This window comes from Salmo trutta, chromosome 20 (assembly GCF_901001165.1).
Source record: "Salmo trutta chromosome 20, fSalTru1.1, whole genome shotgun sequence".
NCBI classification, from domain to species: domain Eukaryota; kingdom Metazoa; phylum Chordata; class Actinopteri; order Salmoniformes; family Salmonidae; genus Salmo; species Salmo trutta.
The window spans coordinates 51,026,675-51,053,039 of record NC_042976.1 but is presented as its reverse complement, the minus strand read 5'-3'; the positions used below and the strand labels follow the sequence as shown (position 1 = coordinate 51,053,039).

Sequence of the window (26,365 nt, the reverse complement as noted above, 5' to 3'; positions counted from 1 at the left end):
GAGGAGTGGTTTCCGTCTGTTCACTCTACCATCAAGGCCTGATTGGTGGAGTGCTGCAGAGATGGTGGTCCTTCTGGAAGGTTCTCAAATCTCCACAGAGGAACTCTAGAGCTCTGTCAGAGTGACCATCGGGTTCTTGGTCACCTCCCTGACCAAGGCCCTTCTCCCCCGATTGCTCAGTTTGGCCGGGCGGCCAGCTCTAGTTAAGAGTCTTAGTGGTTCCAAACTTTTTCCATTTCAGAATAATGGAGGCCACTTTGTTCTTGGGAACTTTCAATGCTGCAGAAATGTTTTGGTACCCTTCCCCAGATCTGTGCATCGACACAATCCTGTCTCGGAGCTCTACGGACAATTCCTTCGACCTCATGGCTTGGTTTTTTCTCTGACATGCACTGTCAACTGTGGGACCTTATATAGACAGCTATATACAGGCACACCCTTTCCAAATCATGTCCAATCACTTGAATTTACCACTTGTGGACTCTAATCAAGTTATAGAAACATCTCAAGGATGATCAATGGAAACAGGATGCACCTGAGCTCCATTTCAAGTCTCATAGGAAACGGTCTGAATACTTATGTAAATAAGGTATGTCTGTTTATTTTTTTACATACATTTGCAAACATTTCTAAAATCCTGTTTCCGTTTTGTCATTATGGATTTTTTTTATTTTTTTTAATCAATTTTAGAATAAGGCTGTAACGTAACAAAATGTGGAAAAAGTCAAGGGGTCTGAATACTTTCTGAAGGCACCGTATGTATAAAGACAGACACTTTCGTGATTTAGCTTCAGTTTCTGATTTAAAATCAAGCTGATCCTGTATGAAAGAATGCTTTATGAACATGACAGATGCAAATGTTGCACTAGCGCAAACACTAAGTGAGTAAGTATTATCATGCCAAAGTCCATATCATAATACAATTATACCATTTAGCAGAAGCTTTTATCCAAAGTGACTTACAGTAGTGTGAGGATACCTTTTCATATTGGTGGCCCGAGCAGAAATCAAACCCACAATCCTGATGTTGGACCACTATCAAACGGCTAGGCTTCATAAGAAAGAAACAGGTATATACACAACATTGCCCATGCAGTATATTTGAACCCTTGTAGTGAGAGGAACACAATCCAAGCCTGCCCTGCACTCGGCACTGGGGTCGACATGACTTTTTAATGAAATTGCATCACTTCCCGCTCCTGGATGGCTGGGAAATAGTCACACCACATGGACTCTCTCTGCAGACTGCGAAACAACACTGTGTGTCAACACACAGATATGTCATGTCAGTGTTTTGAAAGATCAACGGCATGGGTCACTTAAACAGAATCAGAGCAAAATTTCCAAGTACACTTATGGCTAGTTTCCCAGACCAACATGAAGTCTATTATTGGACAACAAAAGCTCCATGGGTCACTTTTTGTTCGTTTCATCTGTGTCTGGGAAACTGACCCTTAATGTTTAGTGTGGTAATGTATAGGAAATGTAAGGTTTAGGGTTACATTAAATGCAACCTTTGTATGTGGTGATGGCAATGTATGTGTTAATGTATGTGTTTGTTTACTTATCCCTGAAGGTACCTTAATTCCTACCATCAGACAAATAGGTGTAGCCTATGCTTTGAATGCGGGAGAGGAGCATACAGTAGAGACAGAGAGATATGTCAACATGAAAGTGTTAGAGAGAGAGAGGAGAGAGTGAGAGAAAGAGAGGTGTGTGGCTCAGCAGCACCAGTGCCTTGGGGCGTGAGCGGAGAACAGAGTTGAGGCAAGAGAAAACCCAGGAGGTCGAGAGAGAGAAAAGGAGAGGATATGTGGTAAATGGTTTTGGCAGATGAAAGGAAACTTCAGCAGCTTTTTGATGCTAACAGGGGCGAGGCTAGTGTTACAGTGAGATTAACAAAGGTCAACACAAACCTGTGACCCCAGGACGCATCGGCAGAGACACTACAGGATTTTCACCTCTTTTCAACGTGTTTTGACATACTTATATTTTGGGAGTGGGACGGGAGGATTGGTGAGGGACTCAGTTGAAAAGAAGCAGCTGCAAAGTGTCTCTGTACTGTAACGTTAAAGTGGTTGACAGTGAGATTAACATTTTAAGACGTTTCCGCTTAGCTTAGTTTACTTTTGGGCCAATGGTATAAAAGATGAAGTGCTACTTTGGTAAAGACTGAGGTGAATTGTTTGTATTTTTTCATGTAATATTACAATCATTTGTGAGGAATTAAATGAGGTGATAGTGACATCAAAGGTCTATCACAATGCCTCTTCACTGAACGGCAAAGGGGGCTTTACTTGTAGAGAGGGCCCATCCCCGGCAATCAGCCAAAGTGCCAATTCACAACAGTGGGAGTACGCCCCAGTTGCCTTAACTAACCCTGACCAAACCAGAGCCTCCTTCTAAAGTCCCTTAGACAGAATTAAACCTTAAAAGCATTCAGGGGCTCTGGTCAAAAGTTGTGCACTACATAGAGAAAGTATGCCATTTGGGACGCATTCAGGGTCCTTCCACAGAGACTCTGGACTGACTCTGACCTGACAATCTGGCTGTTCAGTTCTTTATTAAGCGCTCTATATGGAGAATAGCTTCACTTTTAAAAATGTTAAGAATTCACTTGTTGGGATAACTACGACTGTATCGAAAAAGAGAGATATGGTACTTATCAACTTTTTGACATGACGTAACGTTGTGAAGCCTTTGAATATCCCTTCAATATACATAAATATTCTGATCTATCGATCAACCTCCCTTTTTCATGAAGACAGCAAGACTTGTCATATTTTGTTATCTGGTCAGATAACCAGATCACAACCAGTTACCACGAAAATAAAAATTCAGGTTGTGAAAAATATGTTGAAAAACAAGTTATTTTAAGATATACAACCTGACCATGTCACAAAAGACATCAAACACTCTTTGCACCCTTTGACAAACCCCCCCTAGAGTCCCTATAATCTACCCCTATAATCTACCCATCTTGTTAGATATTACTGCATGGTCGGAACTAGAAGCACAAGCATTTCGCTACACTTCCATTAACACCTGCTAACCATGTGTATGTGACAAATACATTTGATTTGATATACTATCTGTAATAGCCTAGGACAGTGTTCTTTACTATCGATCAATCTCCCTGTCCCTCCTTCATTGTGGTAAACCAAAGCATGGTCCATCAGTACTGTACAGTAAGGTACAGCAGAGTCCCTGTAGAAAATCAATGCGGCTCTGCTGCCTGTCATGTGATTGGAAATCCTACAGCGAAACAGGAAGTAACACTGAGATGTGCCATTTGTGAGAGGGAATCTACTTAGAGCTATGTTACACATTCCTTCACCACACCCTACCAGTCTATATGGACTCTTATGCAGGGGGGGAATGTTTCAGGTAAATCCCACGATTGAGGACAGAGAATGGGCCAAATTACACAATTATTTATGGGAGCTGTATAGGACACAAGGCAGCAAACCATGTGGGAAAATGCATGGTCCATATTGTTATTCTATACTGTAGGGTTTGTATTCTGATTTCTCTCTCAATACACATGTTCACTCTGAAAAAGATAGAGATTTAGGGCAACTACAGTAGTGTCCGATATCAAAGGATGGGAGCAGGTAATAACGGATTTTAGGGCCAAGATCCCTTTTCAATCAAAACCGCATTGCAGTCTTTGTACTAGAATTTGTTCTTGTGGTCGGAATCATGACATTGATTTGGGTAATGTAGATATTTACCTGAAAGGGGTCTATCACCAGTTGTCAGTATAATACATATGTGTGGCAATGTAAACAAAGATACATTTTTAAGCAGTATATGGTATGTTTTGCTCTGCAATGATTCAAATTGATGAAACAAACATTCATAAAAATGACCACTGTGTTTGTATTTATATGGCCATCTCAATGGGATGAAATAAGTTGCTCATAAAAGTGTCAGGATTATATTGATGAAAAAAAACCATTTAGGAATATTCCAATCAGTGCAAGTGTGAATGTGGTAGTGATAGTAAAGGGTACTGGTGAAGTGGGTTCGGATCCCATGTCAGACACAGTGAAGGCTCCTCAGAGGAGGAAGGGGAGGACCGTCCTACTCAGTGAATATCATAAAAATAAAAATAGTAAAACATTTAAAAAAGTTATCCTTTTTAGATAAAACTATACGAAATATATTCACATAGCCTCAACAGCACTCTGTAGGGTAGCACCATAGTGTAGCCGGAGGACAGCTATGTTCCGCCCTCCTCTGGATTCACTGACTTTAATACAAAACCTAAGAGGCTCATGGTTCTCACCCCCTTCCGGAGGATGTCCTCCAACCTATCAGAGCTCTTGCAGCATGAACTGACATGTTGTCCATCCAATCAAAGGATCAGAGAATGAATCTAGTACTGAAAGCGTAAGCTACAGCTAACTAGCACTGCAGTGCATAACATGTGGTGAGTAGTTGACTCAAAGAAAGAGAAAGACAATAGTTGAACAGTTTTGAACAAATTAATTTCTAAAGAAATTAAGGAGAAGCAGCAGAGAGAGAAAGAGAGAGATTTGTTGTATTATTATTTATTTTTCTTACGCTAGCTAATGCATCTAACTTAACCTACTCAACAACCTGACTCAAACAGAGAGGAATTATATTTATGTTAGCTAGCTGGCTAAGGTTATCCAATACTTCCAAATCAAGGTAAGCTTTTGGTTTTATAAATGTATTGCCACCGGGGATCGCCGGTGTAACTGCTAAACTTCTTGTTGTACACTACTGCATGATTGTACACATGGATTGGATTGTGGTTTACCAACGTGTTAGTTGTAGTAGCTATGTTGATTAGGATGTTAGTTAATATGGTGACAACCATGTAGGCTGTGTGTAAAGGTTATGGTATGAAGGTTTGGCTTGGAGAGTTTTTTTCCGCAGACATCGTGTTGTGCACAGGAGTCCACAAGCAAAGCGAAAATGTGAGAAGAGAGAGCGTAGATGTGGTGATGCTGTTTGTATGGCTGCTATGAAAGTGATTGAGTATCATGTCGTAGCCTAAACCTATTGATGTTACATTGAGCTGGGTGAATGGAATATGAATGACTGACAGTCATCCAATATGTTGTAATAGAAATAAGTCCATGCTCATAAAAAAAGTCCTCCCTAATCTTAAACGGCACTGGTACCACCACTGGTCAGATACCATGGCAGAGAGATGTGTGACAAATTAACATGTTCACTGAGAAGATAATATATCAATGCATTTGGGTTTTTGACCACTAAGTTGACCATTAACATGACAGTTCTACTTAATTCAAACAGTTACTGGCCAAAACCTAGGACAAAATATAGAGGACAGTTTCTCAAAACTTTATTTGGGAGTGCACTGATGCTTGCAGGTAGCTATTTTCTGCCGTCCACAAGCTAGCCATACTTCTATAGCAGAAGTTAGTTCCGTACGTGTCTTCCCAGCCTAGGACACAAACCTGTGACCCTCTGCAAAGTGCCACAATGAACAATGAACTAGAAGCATCAGTGATACCACTGACCCTGAAAATCCAAGGCATCTCTGGGTCCAGGCGGCAGTGGTCCAGGTCTCAGGAAGGTATAGTCATGTTAACTTAACCATACACTACACTTCCATACTAAAGCCACATAGGATGTGTGATTTTACTGAAAGTGCCATTATATGTGCCATTATACAACATCTCAGGACCATCAGCAGACATAGTGACGTAAAGTCCCTGTGACATTATCATATTGGATGAACAACTGTGTGAAAGTGTGAAAACTTTGCGATTCTCATTCCATAAAACTCAACTGCTGTATCACAAACAAGCAGATAGTCTACTACATGAATTCCCACTAGATCATGTGGCTTGTCATGAACTTTACCATCAGGGTTGCATTATGAATTAAGATCAACCAGAATCAGGTTACAGAACACTAATCTCCCTTACTGTCATTTCACCTGTGCTCACTTCCTGGAAAAAGATACTTGGGCACGTAACCAAAATTACCATAACACAATCAGAAAAATTACGGCATCACCGCTCATAGGAGGGATCCACTTATCTCCATGTATGGCTCTGGACATGTGACTGTATCATAGAGGTCCGCTACACAGCACATTCAACAGTTAACATAGACAGCACAAACTCAATGCTTATGCAGGAGATAATACACACTGTATAAAATCCAACTTAGAAAAAGTCCATGTAGCTTAAATATCCAAATTGGCTGGACTTAAAATGGGAAATTGTTGAGCAGAATACTCCATTTACCCAGTGATTTCTGTTCAATGTGAGTTGAATTTGAAAAACAATGTTGTGTGAACTTAAATATTGATGCTTGCATTTGCAACACAAATAGCTGAGTTGATCACACAGAGTTTAGTTTTCTGAGACCCGCAACTTAAAATTCTGTGTTGGCTTAAAATACATGTGTGTGTATCGTAAACATATTTCCCAGTGTGCCTTTCGGCAAATTGTATTTTACTTTAGTTATTTCACTTGACAGGGAACAGTTTAAAAGTAATACATACAGTACCACCTACTCATTACTATTTTTTACATTGTCGAATAATAGTGAAGACATCAAAACTATGAAATAACACATATGGAGTCATGTAGTAACCAAAAAAAATGTTAAACAAATCAACATATATTTTAGATTCTTCAAAGTAGCTACCCTTTTGCCTTGATGACAGCTTTGCACAGTCTTGGCATTCTCTCAACCAGCTTCATGAAGAATGCTTTTTCAACAGTCTTGAAGGAGTTCCTACATGAGCACTTGTTGGCTGCTTTTCCTTCACTCTGCAGTCCAACTCATCCCAAACCATCTCAATTGGGTTGAGGTCGGTTGATTGTGGAGGCCAGGTCATCTGATGCAGCACTCCATCACTCTCCTTCTTGGTCAAATAGCCCTTACACAGCCTTGAGGCTGTGCTTTGGGTCATTGTCCTATTGAAAACAAAATGATAGTCCCTAGGGTTGCACATTTTGGGGAATATTCAGAGGGGTGTAAACTTTCTGTGGGAATTAACAGAAATATACGTGAATTAATGGGATTTAACAGAAACGTATTTTAATACAATTTAAATTGCTAATTAATACCATTTAAATGTATACGTTTTTGCATTGGATATATTTACCATATGATATGGAGACAGAAACATAAACCTTTTACCTTATAAGTAGACATAATTGCAAATGATTAAATCCTTCCAATAGACATAAAAAACTATTTAGTTACGAATTGAACTTTAATTAAATGAGTTGACTCTTCACATGGGATGATTTCACTGAACAACAAAAGGAAGGGAATATTGAATGATCCCCAATGATCCATCGCATCTCCCAAAAACGTTTTCAACATACATCTGTAAAATGATAGTCTAGAAACTAAAGCTTTGGTTGTCTTCCTCTCAGGCTTCCATGTCTTCTCCCTGGACATCCTCAATGTCCAACTCTTGAACATCGAACTCTGAGGCCTCATCTTCACTGTCACTTTTCAACCTTGTTGAGGATGGCTTGTTGTCAGGCTCAAAAAGCCTCAAATTTGCCCAGATGGCCACCAATATTTCAACCCTTGTATTGGTCAGCCTGTTAAGTGCTTTGGTGTGTGTGTGCTCCCAAACAAGGACCAGTTGCACTCTGAGGCGGCTGATGTTGGTGGGATTTGGAGGATGATGGAGGCAACAGGGGAAAGAGCCTCAGATCCACAAAGTCCCTTCCACCAGGTAGCTGATGAGATATGTTGGCACGACTGCCATAATCCATCTCCATCCCAAAGCCCTTGATTGGAAGTGTACTTCGCCAGACTGCCAAGAACCTTGCCCTCATCCAGGCCAAGGTGGCGAGACACGGTAGTGATGACACCACAGGCCTTGTTGATCTCTGCACCACACAGGATGCTCTTGCCAGCATACCTGGGGTCCAACATGTACGCTGCAGCGTGTATGGGCTTCAGGCAGAAGTCTTCACACTTTTGATGTATTTCAGAACTACAGTTTCCTCTGCTTGGAGCAATAGTGAAGTGGGCAGGGCAGTACAGATTTCTTCTCTTACATCTGCAAGCAGAGTCTGAACATCAGACAGGATGCCATTGTCTCCCTCAATCCTGTGTTCTGGAGTTTGAGACTGCTTACCACTCTCTCCCAAAATACATAATCCAGGAGGATCCTCTTGATGGGGCTATCCATAAAAGGCAGACTGTGATATGGCCATTTCTTGGAGAGACTCCTTCCCCTCCAGGAGACTGTCAAACATGATGACAACACCACCCCAAAGGGTGTTGCTGGGAATCTTCAATGCGGTGCTCTTATTCTTCTCACTTTGCTTGGTGAGGCAGATTGCTGCAATAACTTGATGACCCTTCACATAACTAACCATTTCCTTAGCTCTCTTGTAGAGTGTATCCATTGTTTTCAGTGCCATGATGTCCTTGAGGAGTAGATTCAATGCATGAGCAGCACAGCCAATGGGTGTGATGTAATGGTAGGACTCCTCCACTTTAGACCAAGCAGCCTTCATGTTCGCAGCATTGTCTATCACCAGTGCAAATACCTTCTGTGGTCCAAGGTCATTGATGACTGCCTTCAGCTCATCTGCAATGTAGAGACCGGTGTGTCTGTTGTTCCTTGTGTCTGTGCTCTTGTAGAATACTGGTTGAGTGGTGGAGATGATGTAGTTAATTATTCCTTGCCCACGAACATTCGACCACCAATCAGAGATGATTGCAATACAGTCTGCTTTCTCTATGATTTGCTTGACCTTCACTTGAACTCTGTTGAACTCTGCATCCAGCAAATGAGTAGATAAAGCATGACTGGTTGGAGGGGTGTATGCTGGGCAAAGAACATTCAGAAATCTCTTCCAATACACATTGCCTGTGAGCATCAAAGATGAACCAGTTGCATACACAGCTCGAGCAAGACATTCATCAGCATTTCTGACTACGTTCCTCCATTGAGTCAAAAAAACTTCTGATTCCAGGGGGACCATGAGCTGTTGCTATCGATAAGGTGTCTGATTCATAATTTTCAACTCGAATAGAAGTAGAGGGACTTTTGCCAGAGGTTGCTTGTTGTGAGCGCTGAGGGAACTTTATGCACTCATCTGCCCAAAAAATGGATTTGCTGAAGTAAGCATGTTATGGTGGTTGGAGATATCCCTCTAGTGGTGTGGGGGCTGTGCTTTGGCAAAGTGGGTGGGGTTATATCCTGCCTGTTTGGCCCTGTCTGGGGGGTATCGTCGGATGGGGCCACAGTGTCCCCTCCTGTCTCAGCCTCCAGTATTTATGCTACAAAAGTTTGTGTCGGGGGGCTGGGGTCAGTCTGTTATATCTGGAGTATTTATCCTGTCTTATCTGGTGTCCTGTGTGAATTTAAGTATGAGAATTAGACAGAGCAATCTCTTTCTCGGTTTCTTTCTTTCTCTCCATGCCTCAGGACTACCTGGCCTGATGACTCCTTGCTGTCCCTAGTCCACCTGGTCGTGCTGCTGCTCCAGTTTCAACTGTTCTGCCTGCGGCTATGGAACCCTGACCTGTTCACCTGTCCCAGACCTGCTGTTTTCAACTCTCTAGAGACAGCAGGAACGGTAGAGATACTCTGAATGATCGGCTATGAAAAGCCAACTGACATTTACTCCTGAGGTGCTGACCTGTTGCACCCTCTACAACCACTGTGATTATTATTATTTCACCCTGCTGGTCATCTATGAACATTTGAACATCTTGGCCATGGTCTGTTATAATCTCCACCCGGCACAGCCAGAAGAGGACAGGCCACCCCTCATAGCCTGGTTCCTCTCTAGGTTTCTTCCTAGGTTCTGGCCTTTCTAGGGAGTTTTTCCTAGCCACGTGCTTCTACACCTGCATTGCTTGCTGTTTGGGGTTTTAGGCTGGGTTTCTGTACAGCACTTTGTGACATCAGCTGATGGACATGCTCAAGTGTATGCTGACATTACCGAGTAAGAGTGGACATCACTGAATTAATGGGAGTTGTAAAGAATGTCAACTTAACAGTCTTCATAACTACCATTAATGCAGTGATGGCCTCTTCTACTCTGTAAATTCAACATAAAAGTAGTGTACATTGAACATTTCCCCAATTTCAATACAGGATTATTAATCCTTTTAAAGGTTTGGAATTACTGTTTTAATAAAATATAAAAAGCCGCATTTCAGTTGTTTTTCTTTTTTTAAATGAGCACGCACCCCAGATCACAAATGTGGAAGCAGCTGTTTTTGATACATACAAAGCACAGCTAACTTATAAATAGCACAGCAGGCAGAAGGTAACTTTGGACTGTCAGAAATGAAGTTGTTTTCACATCTGTCTGCTACTTCCCAAAATATGACAAGCAATGAATGCCTTTGCTAAAACTGTATGCGCCAATACATTAGGTTAGGCCTCGATTAGGCCTACCTGTACATCATAGGAGGTTGGTGGCACCTTTCTTAGTTAGGACGGGCTCGTGGTAATGGCTGGAGCTGAATGGTGGAATAGTATCAAATACATCAAACACATGGTTTCCATGTGTTTGATGCCATTCCATTTATTCCATTCCAGCCATTATTATGAGCCGCCCTCCCCTCAGCAGGGCTCCGGAGTGGCGCAGCGGTCTAAGGTACTGCATCTCAGTGCTAGAGGCATCACTACAGACCCTGGTTCGATTCTAGGCTGTATCACAACCGGACGTGATTGGGAGTCCCATAGGGCGGCACACAATTGGCCTAGCGTCGTCCGAGTTAGGGTTTGGCTGTCATTGTAAATAAGAACTCGTTCTTAACTGACTTCCCAAGTTAAATAAAGGTTAAATAAATTAAATAAAAAGCAGCCTCCTATGATGTACATTCAAATCTAACACAGGTAATATAGGTCATTTTTCATGTAAAAGGACTCATGAGCACCAACGTGAAGTTCAGAGGAGCATGTCAAATTGGGTGTAAAATGAAAGCTACGATTCTTGTGAAAAATGAAGGCATATATATATTTTTCAACCATTTTCCATCCAAAAAATGAGGAATAACCAAAGGATTTGATTTCTAGTCAAAGAGTTGGAAAAGGGGTCTTAGAAAACATCTACCGGAAAAAATGTTTTAGAAATACCAGAAAAAAGTATTAGAAATACATTAAAAAACACACTAATGTTGAAGTAAAGATCCCTGCCAACCAATAGCAACACATATTTAGTTTAGGGAAAAAAATCTGCATTCTTTAAGTTCAAGAAATATTGCCTTGTGCCTTAAAATTCCATTACCAAAAACCTATGTTCTAATCTCTCCCTCATCAAAGTAGATCTAGCAATTGTTTTTACTGATATCAATTTTGTTTATGAATTATTAAGTGATTAAAACTTGAAATTCTGTCACCAAAATCGGTATTTCTGCAATTAAATTGGCTACAATGGGAAATCATAGTAGTCACAAACCAGAGTTGGGTCACCTGCTACAGTCCTCCCTTCCACTGGCATACTGTTATGTTCAGCTCATAACTGTTTTCTTTCTCTTTCTGTCATCTGGTGGTCAAAGAAAGTATGTGAAAAGTCTGGAAAAGTCGCTATCTCACTCTCTCTCTGTCATTAATGTCACCTCTCCCGGCTCTTACTGACACCTACCCATGACTCCCCACTCTTTCCGTTTACTGTAACCAGCATCCTCACTCACTGAGCCCTAATCGACATCGGACATCCATGGACATTGAAAAGTTGTTGAAATTTGGTCAGTCCACCCTGGCCTTGATTTCAACGTCAACATACATCTGGACCGGTTTGTATCAGCTTTGATTTCAACATCCACAGACGTCTGGACCGGCCTTCATTGGGCCCAAATATAGACGTCCATGACTGATTCAGATTTGGTCCGGACCGGATCAAATCTGAACCAATCATAGATGTCTATGTTTCACCAGTTTGGACAGCACAGTACAGTACAGTACAATAGAGCACAGTAGAGTACAGTACAGTAAAGAAGAGTACAGTACAGTACATATACTGTACTGTAGAATAGAGTGGAGTCGAGTTCAGTACAGTACACTTTACAGTAATGTACTGTTAAGCCAAAGTTTCTTTGGAATTTAAGGTAACATACTGTACCTTTTTCTACAATAACTTACCAGTAACTGGCTGCCAGTAATGTACCGTAAAAACAACAGGATTTTTTGTTGTTGTGTACTACTCCATTTTACTCTCTTCCCATCTTCCTCCTCTCCCCTATCTGTACTGATTTGTATGTTAACTTGATTGCCTTTCCAAGGGAGATGGAATGGGAACCAGTTCTCAAGAGCAAAAGAGAGAGAACCCAAATTAATTCAGAGGAAAGTGATAATGCTGCGGACGATTTTCATGTTGGCTACAACATGATGATTAATATTAAAGAAACTTACAGAAAGAGCCTCTCGAGTATGTGTACCCGTTGCATCAAGCACCTGTTACAAGGCCTACTTAATGGGATCATCATAATCATATAAGAGATGTCCTAAAATAGTCACGTCAGGTTATAATAACTGACTTGTGGAGAGTCCATGCTACCATAACATAATGTCGTTGAAATGCTGATTCAATAATAAACCAAATAGGAACACATGCCACAGTGGTTGGAGTCTTCGTCTACTTTTATTCTTGGACTCTTCACTTCTTTACAGGATGTTTCTGTTTCTTTTAATTCTGCCAATAATATCCATACTAATTCATATAGTCTTACTTACCCTTGGTTCATATACACTTTGTCTTTATTTCTGAAGTGAGAAACTGTACTAACAAAGGTGCAGTGTGTCTACAACACTTTTTTCCATGTGGGCGAAGAAAGTACTGCAGATCTACCAATTATAAACTCACAGTAATTGCTTGTTTGTGAAACCATAGCAACAAGCCATTGGTGTGTGTGCTTAGGTTATTTTTGGACAACCCTGTTGTTAGTCTAATTGTTGGAGTTCTTGTTTAAATCTCTTCCAACCCCTTTAATTATAGACTTGTGGTCTAATGCCTGGCTTTTCTCTCCTTTGGCACAAATTGCAAGTCGAGCATGAATTAACTGCCTTATAACAAGCTAGAAACTGCTCCTTTTTCTTATACAGTATTAAACCCTGATTTGCAAAGTCAAGGATTTTAGATATATTACTTTGGCTGTTGCACTGACACTTGCTCTGAGGTGAGAATTGCATAGAAAAGTCTTCCATCAGCAAAATCTAGGTTATTAAAATGCACATGTAATTTCACATTACACTGTGGAGTCTCTCCTTACACTGCTCAGCACAAGAGGGAAGAATGTGCACACATGTCTATCTGCCTGTGGGCCCGTGTGTGCGTGTGCGTGTGTGTGTGTGTGTGTGTGTGTGTGTGTGTGTGTGTGTGTGTGTGTGTGTGTGTGTGTGTGTGTGTGTGTGTGTGTGTGTGTGTGTGTGTGTGTGTGTGTGTGTGTGTGTGTGTGTGTGTGTGTGTGTAAATGTACAGGGAGGCGGGCCTCCCGAGTGGCGCAGCGGTCTAAGGCAATACATCGCAGTGCTTGAGGCATCACTACAGACCAGGGTTCGATACCAGGCTGTGTTACAATTGGGCATGACCGGGAGACCCATGAGGCAGCGGACAATTGGCCCAGCGTCGTCCAGGTTAAGGGATTGTTTGGCCGGCCGGGATTTCCTTGTCCCATGGTGCTCTAGCGACTCCTTGCGGGCCGGGCGCCTGCAAGCTGACTTCGGTTGCCAGCTGGACGGTGTTTCCTCCAACACATTGGTGCGGCTGGCTTCCGGGTTAAGCGAGCGGTGTGTCAAGAAGCAACGCGGCTTGGCAGGGTCGTGTTCTGGAGGTCACATGGCTCTCAACCTTTGCCTCTCATGAGTCCGTAGGGGAGTTGCAGCGATGGGACAGGACTGTAACTACCAATTGGAGAAGAAAAAAGGGGTAAATAAAATAAAAAGTACAGGGAGGAAGATAATATCTTACTACTCACAGGTTTAGAATTACAGGAAATTTGCTATAAAACAGCACATTTTCCTCTCCGCCCCAGGGCAAAATGAGTAGAATTGCAGCAAACTTGCTCTAAAACTGAAACATTTTCTCTACGCCCCATGGCAAAACGTGTAGAATAGCACAAAATGAACTCTAAAACTATTTATTTTGTGGCCTCCATGAAAGTTGACCATCCCTGGTCTCTACCAACTAGAGAACCAGCTTCCTCATACCTTATTGACTTTCTCTAGTTAATAATATAGTTATTCATTTATTTTAATTTGTTCATTTAGTTTTGTTGCTCGCTGAGATTGTATGGTTAGGTATGAAATAAAGCTCTTTATTTTGGACCGGCGACTCTACTCCCGAGTCTCTCCTAGCTCTGGTCCAAGCACATGTCAACATACAGCAGGACGTCATATTAAAATATAATTCAGTACACTGACACAAAAACACTGCTATTTCTAAAGGCTGTTCAAGGTCCTATCATTTCAGACATCTTCACTCTCTACTTTCTGGCATGTATAACTGAATCCAGGTTCTCTCTCTATACATAAAAACAATGCATTTACACAACAGTCAATGAACCCAAGCAATTCTAGTAAGCAAGTGATGTCTACATTCAATACAAAACCTGGCTGTCGGTCGATTGATACTGAATACTCATCGTCCATATAATATTGTGTGGGTGTGTGCGTGTGTGCCTGCGTGTGTGCCTGCGTGTGTGCATGTGAGTACAGAAAATGCAGAATGGATTATACAAGTCACCTCTTGGACTTGGCAATATATGTTTTCTAAATACCACCATTAGGTTAAAGTATACCAGGGGTCTCTAAAAGGTAGATTGCCAGCTGCCAGTAGCTCGCGGGCTGTCAATGAGTAGATTGTACATAACAAGGGAACTCAGTAGGGGTCTCAATTTACTGTTGCAAGTTAGAATAGTACATTACACAAGGTTTAATTTTAAAAAATCTGTACTCTCGTTCAGTCAGTCACTGATAGTCACTCAGTCACTAGCGGCCAGCTATCTAAAGTTAGTAGTCAAGGTCGAGTTACCGGCCCGGGGGCCCCCATTGATTTTGTTTGTCTGTCTCACTAAGATATCATATTAAACTGCAAACAGTTCTCTCTGCCCTATGGCAAAATGTGAAGAATTACAGGAAATTTGCTATAAAACAGCACATTTTCCTCTCCGCCCCATGGCAAAATGAGTAGAATTGCATGGAATTAGTTATAAAATTCCAAAATCTTCTCTCCACCCCTTGGCAAAATGTGTAGAATTGCAGCAAACTTGATTTAAAACTGCAACATTTTCTCTATGCTCCATGGCAAAATGTGTAGAATAGCACGAAATTAACTCTAAAATGTTTCTCCCCACTGTCAAGAGGGAGGCTGCTAAAATGTTTTGCTTGCAATGTGGTGTAGGGGGTAATTCCGATTTTTTTGTGGCCCCACCCCCATCAAAGTTGCCTATCCCTGGTCTCTACCAAATATAGAATCAGCTTCCTCATACCTTATTGACTTTCTCTGATTGAAAAACTTTTGTTGCTCGCTGAGATTGTATGGTTAGGTATGAAATAAAGCTCTTTATTTTGGACCAGCGACTCTACTCCTGAGTCTCTCCTAGCTCTGGTCCATGGCTGTGACCTTCGACTCGATGGTGTCCTTTCTAGCATGGCCAGATAGGGACAACCATGGTCCCCCCAAGCCTCTGTAACATACCATAGAGCTGAGCATTACCTCTCAATGCACCACAAACACTATGCACCATGCGGTGAATTTGAGTAAGCAGCCGAGCGATGGTAGCTGTACGGACAGCAGGAGGTGTGAGTGAGTGAGTGAGTGAGTGAGTGAGTGAGTGAGTGAGTGAGTGAGTGAGTGAAGAGAGATGGTTCCATCTACATTTACACTGTAAAACAGATGTTTCTAACTGTGCTGACAAATGTTGTTGGAAATCTCATTGATACTACAGGGACCGCTGTGCATCTTGCTGCCTTTTTAAGTCTTGCACTATGTAGGCTAGGGAATAGGGTGCCATTTGGGACGGAGAGGGTCTCTGTCTTCACTGCTGCTTTTGGGGCCGTAATTACTTTGGGAAACTTATCCCAAACCTCATGATTTGCTACCTCTAACTGTGAGATGATGGGTTCATTCAACGTATCCTGTTCGCCTGTATGGATCTTATAGCGGTTAACATCAGGGAGATAAATACACACACACACACACACACACACACAGAAAGAGAGCTTTGAGTCACTGACACTAATTACAATGGCAAAAAAGTACTAAGACAAAATTCGGACTATTGCCAAGTGTCCTCAAAGTTTCACTGTGACATGACGTAAAAGTTGTGGTAAGTAATTCAATCTTAACTAGTAGAACAGCTGCAGGGGGAGTCCAATGTTCACTAATTACACCACAGTACTTCATTACTTGATTGAATTAATGAATCATGATGTGCCCACCAAGAGTGACTTAACCCCCTCTCTATGACATCAGACTGAGCACGTGTATCAGAGAGCAGCAATGCCTGTTCTACCAGACCACTAATCTGAAGGGCTAACTACAGGGGTCATCAGTGTCACTGAAGTGTGACAAGAAATGGGACAAAATCATTCTGTCAATACCATCACAAGTTCAAAGGTTGAAACATGCCTTCAATGATATCTAGAATCGGTCTGTTTGGAGTTACAGAGTTTCCGTCTTTGACTTTACTAACTTCATTTGCATCATTCTTGTGTTCGACAAGAATTCTGCGCTTTAATTGCCTGTACTCTAAGACAAACCGGCACTCCTGGAATAGCTTTACACACATCCCTCTCTTTTGTATATATCTAAACACCTGTCTTTACTGAGCTTTCCATGTACCCTAAGCCAACCATAAGCCAGGAAGTGTTTTTTGTTGTTTGTTTAGCTTGGAGAGGAAGTATGGAGTGGCAGATGTGACATATCTGAGGGGGCCAGGAGTTATTGTCTACCTGCAGTTGCTAAGAGAAAGACAAATCCTCTGTATGAGCTGAGACCATAGTTGATCAATGAGGTAAACGACAGCTGTTGGTGTTGACACAAACAAAACAAGCCTCAGACAACCATTCACGACTACTGGTACTTCATCTGTCTGTGGTAAAGTCTTACCTTCTGTCTTGTATGTTGTCAAAATACAAAGGTTGGCCATTTCGATGCAAAGGTTGGTCAACATACACAGATTGGCTCTAAATATACTGCTCAAAAAAATAAAGGGAACACTAAAATAACACATCCTAGATCTGAATGAATGAAATAATCTTATTAAATACTTTTTTCTTTACATAGTTGAATGTGCTGACAACAAAATCACACAAAAATAATCAATGGAAATCCAATTTATCAACCCATGGAGTTCTGGATTTGGAGTCACACTCAAAATTAAAGTGGAAAACCACAATACAGGCTGACACAACTTTGATATAATGTCCTTAAAACAAGTCAAAATGAGGCTCAGTAGTGTGTGTGGCCTCCACGTGCCTGTATGACCTCCCTACAACGCCTGGGCATGCTCCTGATGAGGTGGCGGATGGTCTCCTGAGGGATCTCCTCCCAGACCTGGACTAAAGCATCCGCCAACTCCTGGACAGTCTGTGGTGCAACGTGGCGTTGGTGGATGGAGCGAGACATGATGTCCCAGATGTGCTCAATTGGATTCAGGTCTGATGAACGGGCGGGCCAGTCCATAGCATCAATGCCTTCCTCTTGCAGGAACTGCTGACACACTCCAGCCACATGAGGTCTAGCATTGTCTTGCATTAGAAGGAACCCAGGGCCAACCGCACCAGCATATGGTCTCACAAGGGGTCTGAGGGTCTCATCTCGGTACCTAATGGCAGTCAGGCTACCTCTGGCGAGCACATGGAGGGCTGTGCAGCCCCCCAAAGAAATGCCACCCCACACCATGACCGACCCACCGCCAAACCGGTCATGCTGGAGGATGTTGCAGGCAGCAGAACGTTCTCCACGGCGTCTCCAGACTCTGTCACGCCTGTCACATGTGCTCAGTGTGAACCTGCTTTCATTTGTGAAGAGCACAGGGCGCCAGTGGCGAATTTGCCAATCTTGGTGTTCTCTGGCAAATGCCAAACGTCCTGCACGGTGTTGGGCTGTAAGCACAACCCCCACCTGTGGATGTCGGGCCCTCATACCACCCTCATGGAGTCTGTTTCTGACCGTTTGAGCAGACACATGCACATTTGTGGCCTGCTGGAGGTCATTTTGCAGGGCTCTGGCAGTGCTCCTCCTGCTCCTCCTTGCACAAAGGTGGAGGTAGCGGTCCTGCTGCTGGGTTGTTGCCCTCCTACGGCCTCCTCCACATCTCCTGATGTACTGGCCTGTCTCCTGGTAGCGCCTCCATGCTCTGGACACTACGCTGACAGACACAGCAAACCTTCTTGCCACAGCTCGCATTGATGTGCCATCCTGGATGAGCTGCACTACCTGAGCCACTTGTGTGGGTTGTAGACTCCATCTCATGCTACCACTAGAGTGAAAGCACCACCAGCATTCAAAAGTGACCAAAACATCAGCCAGGAAGCATAGGAACTGAGAAGTGGTCTGTGGTCACCACCTGCAGAACCACTCCTTTATTGGGGGTGTCTTGCTAATTGCCTATAATTTCAACCTGTTGTCTATTCCATTTGCACAACAGCATGTGAAATGTATTGTCAATCAGTGTTGCTTCCTAAGTGGACAGTTTGATTTCACATAAGTGTGATTGACTTGGAGTTACATTGTGTTGTTTAAGTGTTCCCTTTATTTTTTTGAGCAGTGTATTTATTTACGACCTCATTGGAAGAAGCTGCAGGTAAGAAGACAATGCGTCACTACCCTGTGGTAACCTCAAGTGTGTTGTTATAGCAACACGCACAATAATTCAGCACCATGGACAGTGCCACGGCCATCATTAACAAGTGATGGTGGATGCTGATTCAGCACCACGGACAATGCAATCGGCAGTAGCGGCAGATCCCGTCAGTTCAGAACCATGGACTGCACTGCGGTCAGCACTAACTAGCAACGGTTGGGTGTAGATTCAGCACCATGAACAGCACCGCGACCAGCACTAACTAGTATCAGTTTGCGCATATTCAACACCACAGTTGTGGATAGCGCCGCGAACCACTTGAAGATTGCTCACACCTGTGTTATATCTATGGTGGAAGGCCCTATTCAGTGACTTTGCCAAACTCCCTATTACTCCCATACCCTTATCCCGTAAACTTTGTTGTAAAGTTAAGATAATTGAAGAAAAAAATACTGTCTGACTTTGGTATCAAAGAGTTAGCCTGGGGCATGGGCTAATGAACTATGGGTTGTGTACTGGGCCCTACTTTGGTCTTCCCTCTGGTTAAGTTCAGGATTTGAGGACATTAAGCTGATCTTAGATCTGTGTGGCCTGGGGTATGGGTTGAACAGACAGAAGGCAGACAGCACTGTCACAGCTCATCACATTTACAGTACGCAGCGGTTGCTAAAATAACAATGGAGGGCCACTGTTTATGCTGCCTTGAGGGAAATGCAATATGTTTGTGTTTCTTTCAATTCATGTCAATCATAACTGAGAAGTGAGACGGGCCAGTTATACTGTTGATGTGATGCTGACAGTTGCACTTTCACTGCTCTCAACATCTCAAATATGGAAAGGCCTTCTACTGTTTATCAGTGTTTCTGTGTTTCTATATTGAATCTGGCATGCATGAACTTCACAGAATAAGAATAAGGTGCACCAACTAAGTAAGTCAAATATTCAGTCTATATTCTACAGTCATGCCACAGGACAGAAGGCTTGTGTCCCTCAGAGAAACTGTACAGAGTCATTTTCGTTCCCCGGCAAAGTAGGTTTGCTCTCACAAAACCAATCAGCTTTCCTTCATCCCCAGCTAAAAACAAAATCTGTGTTAACCTCACACCTACAGTACAGAATACGCAAACATACATCAATGCCAACAGAGCTATTTTGCCACTGCCAGGCAAATATTAGCCAACACAAGGCTATCTGCAAGTGCCATCTGGTGGAGTTGAAGGCTCCTATAGAAACTTCACTTTAAACATCTAGTCCATATAATGCATAGTGTGAGAGAGAACGAGAAAAGAGATGGATCCATCTGCTATGCTGACAAATGTTGGAAATCTGATCGTGTGTCTTGCTGCCCCCTGAGTTATGTCATGTAAAAAAGAAAAGTATGTAGGCTAGGGAATTAGGTGCCATTTTGGACAGAGAGGGTCTCTCTGTCTTCACTGCTGCTTCTGGGGCCGTAATTACTTTGGGAAACTTATCCAAAACCTCATGATTTGCTACCTGTAAGTGTGAGATGATGAATTCATTCAACTCATCCTGTTTGCCTGTATGGATCATATAGCAGCTGATGTGAGCCCCTCTCATCCCAGTCTGCATCCTCAATTTAGTCTGACTGTGAAAAAAAGGACTGATCCTTCAATGTTTACGTTTCAGATAGGTTCCATGGATATGTTTTGGGGTTCAACACAGGTCTATAGCCTAAGCTTGCTCTGCTCTTTTTACACTGGAGTCCAAAACATCAGTGTCTTTCAATTATCTAAAAAGACATTCACAGACCCAAACAGCTGTCTTTAAACAGGATTTAAATAGCTTACAGATGACCTGCTCTATATTTCAGTCCTCTGGATATAGAATAGGCTCCTGCTATTTACACAGCGACACCAGTAGCCTATACTGTACGCACCTCATCCACAGTGTACAGGTAATTCCATAAATACACTAGATAAATGTACAGTACCAGTCAAAAGTTTGGACACACCTACTCATTCAAGGGTTTTATTTATTTTTTACTATTTTCTACATTATAGAATAATAGTGGAGACATAAACTATGAAATAACACATATGGAATCATGTAGTAACCAAAAAAGTGTTAAACAAATCAAAATATATTTTATATTTGAGATTCTTCAAAGTAGCCACCCTTTGCCTTGATGACAGCTTTGCACACTCTTGGCATTCTCTCAACCAGCTTCATGAGGAATGCTTTTCCAACAGTCTTGAAGGAGTTCCGAAATATGCTGAGCACTTGCTAGCTGCTTTACCTTCTCTCTGCGGTCCAACTCATCCCAAACCATCTCAATTGGGTTGAAGTCAGGTGATTGTGGAGGCCAGGTCATTTGATGCAGCACTCCATCATTCTCCTTCTTGGTCAAATAGCCCTTACACAGCATGGAGGTGTGTTTGGGTCATTGTCCTGTTGAAAAACAAATGATAGTCCTACTAAGCCCAAACCAGATGGGATGGCGTATCGCTACAGAATGCTGTGGTAGCCATGCTTGTTAAGTGTGCCTTAACAGACAGTGTCACCAGCAAAGCACCCCCACACCATCACGCCTCCTTCTCCATGCTTCACGGTAGAAACCACACATGCGTTGATCAGTCGTTTTACCTACGCTGTCTCACAAAACCAAAAATCTCAAATTTGGACTGATCAGACCAAAGGACAGATTTCCACCGGTCTAATGTCCATTGCTCATGTTTCTTGGCCCAAGCAAGTCTCTTCTTATTATTGGTGTCCTTTAGTAGTGTTTTATTTGCAGCAATTTGCAGCAGAAGTAACTCTGGGTCTTTCTTTCCTGTGGCGGTCCTAATGAGAGCCAGTTTCATCGTAGCGCTTGATGGTTTTTGCGACTGCACTTGAAGAAGCATTCCAGTTGACTACCTCTTGAAGCTGGTTGAGAGAATGCCAAGAGTGTGCAAAGCTGTCATCAAAGCAAAGGGTGGCTACTTTGAAGAATCTGTTTAACACTTTTTTGGTTACTACATGATTCCACATGTGTTATTTCATTGTTTTGATGTCTTAACTATTATTCTACAATGTAGAAAATAGTTCAAATAAAGAAAGACCATTGAATGAGTAGGTGTGTCCAAACTTTTGACTGGTACTGTATATCCGTTTTAATGAGAACCACATGACAGGACAGTGGCTAAACTGCAGACGACAGATGACTGTAGCTGTGATTGATCGGCTGTATGTGCCGATTTGGTTATTCTCCCCAGAGTGGCATTTCTGAAAGTTTGTGTTTTTTCTGCAGTTCGTTCAATAGCCTACATTCAGAATATTCTAGCTATTCTTTTCATCCTACCAAAAGTGATAGTTGTCTTTATTGACTTCGTTATCGGACATGATGTGAATTTGACTATAAAGTAGGACTATATAATGTTTATTTATTCGTTATTGTTGCGGTGTCAGCAAGGCAAAATAGCTTCATTATGATTATCTACTATGCTGCAGTAGCCTACCAATGTCGAGGAAAGAAAAAGAAACAGTGCTGCCACGCCAATTTAAAACACAAGGTTAACCTACAATGTAGGCTGTCTGTACAATAGTCTTTCCTTGGTAACAGCCTGTTGAAAAAAACAGTTGCCCAGTGGCAAAAAATCGCAGGTGCATTGAGAAATTTCGCACTGGGAACAGACGTCTTTTTATTTCATTTATTTTTGTACATTTGGTTGTGTTGTCAACTCACCTGAATTCATGGTGAAATCATCAAAACAAAATCACCATGACATTGGATTTAGGTTAAAAGTAAAAAATAAAAAGTTCCTTTACATGTATGACTTAACTAATCCAATCAGTTTTCTACGTTGATTCAACGTCATCACATTGAATTTTGTGGTTGAAATGAACTACAAACTACGTTGATTCAATCAGTTTTAGCCGAGTGGGTTCACTTTTATGCACTGCCTTCAATAGCCAGGCAGTGGTGTATTGGGGGTATAAGTATCACTATTATGATGGGATACTTCACACCAATGTGATGAGGACTGAAATCAAATGGAGATTGCTGTGAAGTGGGTATTTTTGCATTGAGAAAATATCGCATTGGCCCATGCACGCGCCGCTGTTCGTCTTTTATCCAACAATGCATTCCATTCGACCAAAGAAGGCATGTGATAATGCATCGCTAATAAATATTACAACATGTATCGTTATGTATGTGTGGATACTGAGATAAACATAGGCTGTCTGGCTCATCCATCAAGCTCGCTGAAACATAGCGAATAGCCTATTAAATCGAGAAGCAAGTGTTGCGGGGGAAATGCTGCTGCAGCAACCCGACAAATAAAACCTGGTTAAAAGAGAGACCGATAGACAGACGGCTCAGTGAGCAACCTTATTAGCATGTGATCCCAATGTCCATCCAAAGTGCTAAAATATCATGTGTCTGGACGCTATTTAAAAAGTTAGGAGATCATGCTTCGGGGTTGCTGGGGGCTTTTTCCTGTGTGTGTCGGTCTGTGCACTACGCGTCCCCATGCCAGGGCTCGCCGACAGGCTATAGCGGCTCTACAGGATAAGTTATCCCCCTCCCCTCTCCACTGCATCCACTCGCTGCACAAATAATCATTGCAGATCTATCACCCCGTAGAACCAACAAACGTGGGCTATAACACACACAGTGCAGTTCACCACCGGGAAAAAAAGCAATGAACATCCAATGGCAAAGTGCTTACCTTCTGGGTTCTTGTTTTTCTTAAGACTCTTGCCACAAAGACACTGCAGCATATGCGTTCCTTTGCTGAAAATGTTCCAAAGAAACCACATTGATTTGGGCGAAGAGCAATCCAGTGGCTTAAACACCCAGATATAGATGAGATCCTTGCGGTTGCATAATAACACAATTGTTTCAGTTCTCCGGGACAGGGCTACCAATTGTATCATAGAAAAATAGTAAATATCCAAGTCGCATAAATGCGTTTTCATTCACCTGGTGAAAATATTTCTCTATCTGTCAGACTTCGCAATAAAGGTGTTTTTTTCTTCTTCTGGCGAATAAAGGATGCCACCTCCGAGAGTCGGTAATAGAAAATATACTCTATAAATTGCATGTGTCGCACCGGGAGGAGACGTGCTGCCCTTAAACAAACAGAACTAACGTGAAAACAGTGAAACACTGGAGCTTTCCGAGGAGAAAACCATGCCTATTAGTTAATCACTCTGATGAGAGGAAGAAGGATCTGAACAGCATCAACAGCCAGGGAAGGATGCATCCTATGCACACGCACAGACAGCAACGATAGCCCCAATAAAACAAGACATTGCCAAATCAAGTCACTTCACTTGGTGGTGTTTCTTCTTCAAAAACCAACTGTTTGCCGAAGTCAAATTCCCACAACCCCAGTTTTCATATCTTTGTTTTGCTCTCACTGCAACGGTAAAGCCAGGTTTGTTTCCTTTTGAAGGCTCTGGTCTGTCCTGATGCTTTTGGGTGGTTTGTGTTTCTTATCTAAAGGGTGGTTCTCTCAGTTGTTTCACAAATGCATCACTGACATCTACTCCAAAAGTACGGTGCGCCTGGGAAAATATTTGCATGTATTTCGCTTCGCCTTGGATCTCTGGTTGGAAATAAACAGGGAGGAGGGGTTGCAATTGAAACATTGGCTTTCCATTACGTAGACACGTGGTTTCGGCGCCGTGATATCACGGACGCTTTCAGGAATTATGCGAAGAGATAGAATTGTCTCTATGATTGATGGTATGTCAGTGACTTTTCAGCAGTTTATTGTTATACTAAACAGATTTTCTGCATTGAGTTTGGACTAATTTATCGGCTAATGGCTGCATCGTAACAGTGCTACTAGACTATAGCTACTCATAGCATATCAAATATATAATATCATGTGTGCCTAATCCATATTCAACTCTGAAGCGTCGGGTTTATTAAATGGTCCCGGATTGTAGCCTGTGTGACAGAGGTGTTCCTGGAAGAAGTCACAGGTGCTGGTAGTGGTACTCCCCCGTGATAGGCTGTCGGGGATGCTTGCGTGTAGCGCGGTGACAGGTAGTGTTCTAAGCAGAAGTGAACTACAGTATCGGCTATAACAGCTGATGTCAACATAACGACAGGTGGCATGCAAAACAATGGACTCGGTGTAATAGCTTGGTTGAGGTGAGTTTCCCCCATAATGTAAAGTGTCTGGAAAACTGCTATGAATAGGCTAAACAACAAAAGGATACTATCATTGTCTTTTAATGAAAAAAAAGCAGAAGAGGTGTGTTGCAGATCAGGCAATGTCTGTAAATAGATGACAAGATATTGCCAGTAGTTTTCTGTCAAATGAGAGTGCCTGATAACATTGTGTGAAAATAATATGGGCGTTGATAACTTTGTGATAACTATGAATAAACTAAGAGATACAAATGCCATAATAAAAAAAAATCTATGACCATTTAGACTTTAGCCTATACTCTTCATAAAGTTATGATATTATTCAACAACAAACAGAGGGTGTTGCCACTTAATTGGGAGAAGCCCAGGTAAAGCAGATGACATCACACAAACCTGTTGAAAATCACAAATGTGTCCATCATAGATGCATTGAAATGATTTCAGCATCATGGAGAGGGAATGCAACCAGGGCTATTACATGCTGACCACACTGCTCACACGCGTGTGTCCGCGTGCACCATCGAGCGCATGTTGATTTTGTCCACCCACACCAGACACGATTAGGACACCCAGGTTGAAAAATCTAAACGAACTCTGAACCAACTATATTAATTTGAGGACAGGTCAAAAGCATTCAACATTTATGTCAATTTAGCTAGGTTGCTTGCTGTTGAAAGCAAATTTGTCCTGGGATATAAACATTGGGTTGTTATTTTACCTGAAATGCACAAGGTCCTCTACTCTGACAATTAATCCACAGATAAAAGGGTAAACAGAGTTTGTTTCTAGTAATCTCTCCTCCTTCAGGCTTCTTCTTCTTCTTTGGACTTTATACGGCGGGTGGCAACCAACTTTAAGGTGCATTACCACCACCAACTGGACTGGAGTGTGGACCTCAGTTCATCCTTCAATCACCCACATTGGTATATTCTCCTAAAAAACAATGAGGAGATGGGAAGTAGTTCTATTTTAGCACCTGGCTATGCAGCCACTCGTTGAAGCGTGCGAGCAGTGTGGGTGCAATGAAAACATGTATGTGGTCAGCATGTTAGCTCAGGAAAGTCGGACGCTGCTTCAGCACCTTGGACAGCTCCGCATAATAAAGATTGCGCAAAGATTGCGAACCTGTGTTTGGCTGCTGTGGCCTGCTGATAGACTCTCCCTGCCATGTTTGCTATTGTCCCCATTCCCCTTTCCAATTCACTTTAGGAACTAAACTGACAATCTTTGGAAATCCTGCTCTGATGTCTCTTTGGTAGGCTATCATGTTACATAGACCCACACAGTAGGCTATATTCATTTGCAGTTAAGCTACTTTATAACTCTTTTGGTACCCAGACTGAATGCACCGTAACCACAGATCACGTTCATAAGACAATGATTGAATTGTGCAACATCATGAAGGCTATTTAAAGCATGACCCACCTGTTATTCACAGACGTAAAATAAATCTGTAAATCGACAGCAATAATAGTCTTTACAACAACTACAGAGGGCATC

The 26,365-nt window shown here is 42.2% G+C and overlaps 1 protein-coding gene across 1 annotated transcript in view; it reads right to left on the bottom strand.

The window, feature by feature from the left end:
- The window catches only part of fgf14 (fibroblast growth factor 14), a 297,252-nt gene extending 272,961 nt beyond the window's left edge, over window positions 1–24,291 (bottom strand). The window contains exon 1 of the mRNA XM_029703647.1: window positions 23,430–24,291. Within this exon, the coding sequence (XP_029559507.1) occupies window positions 23,430–23,679 (250 nt within the window). The 5' untranslated portion in view covers window positions 23,680–24,291. The remainder of the gene's footprint in view (window positions 1–23,429) is intronic.
- Between the last annotated feature and the right edge of the window lie 2,074 nt (window positions 24,292–26,365).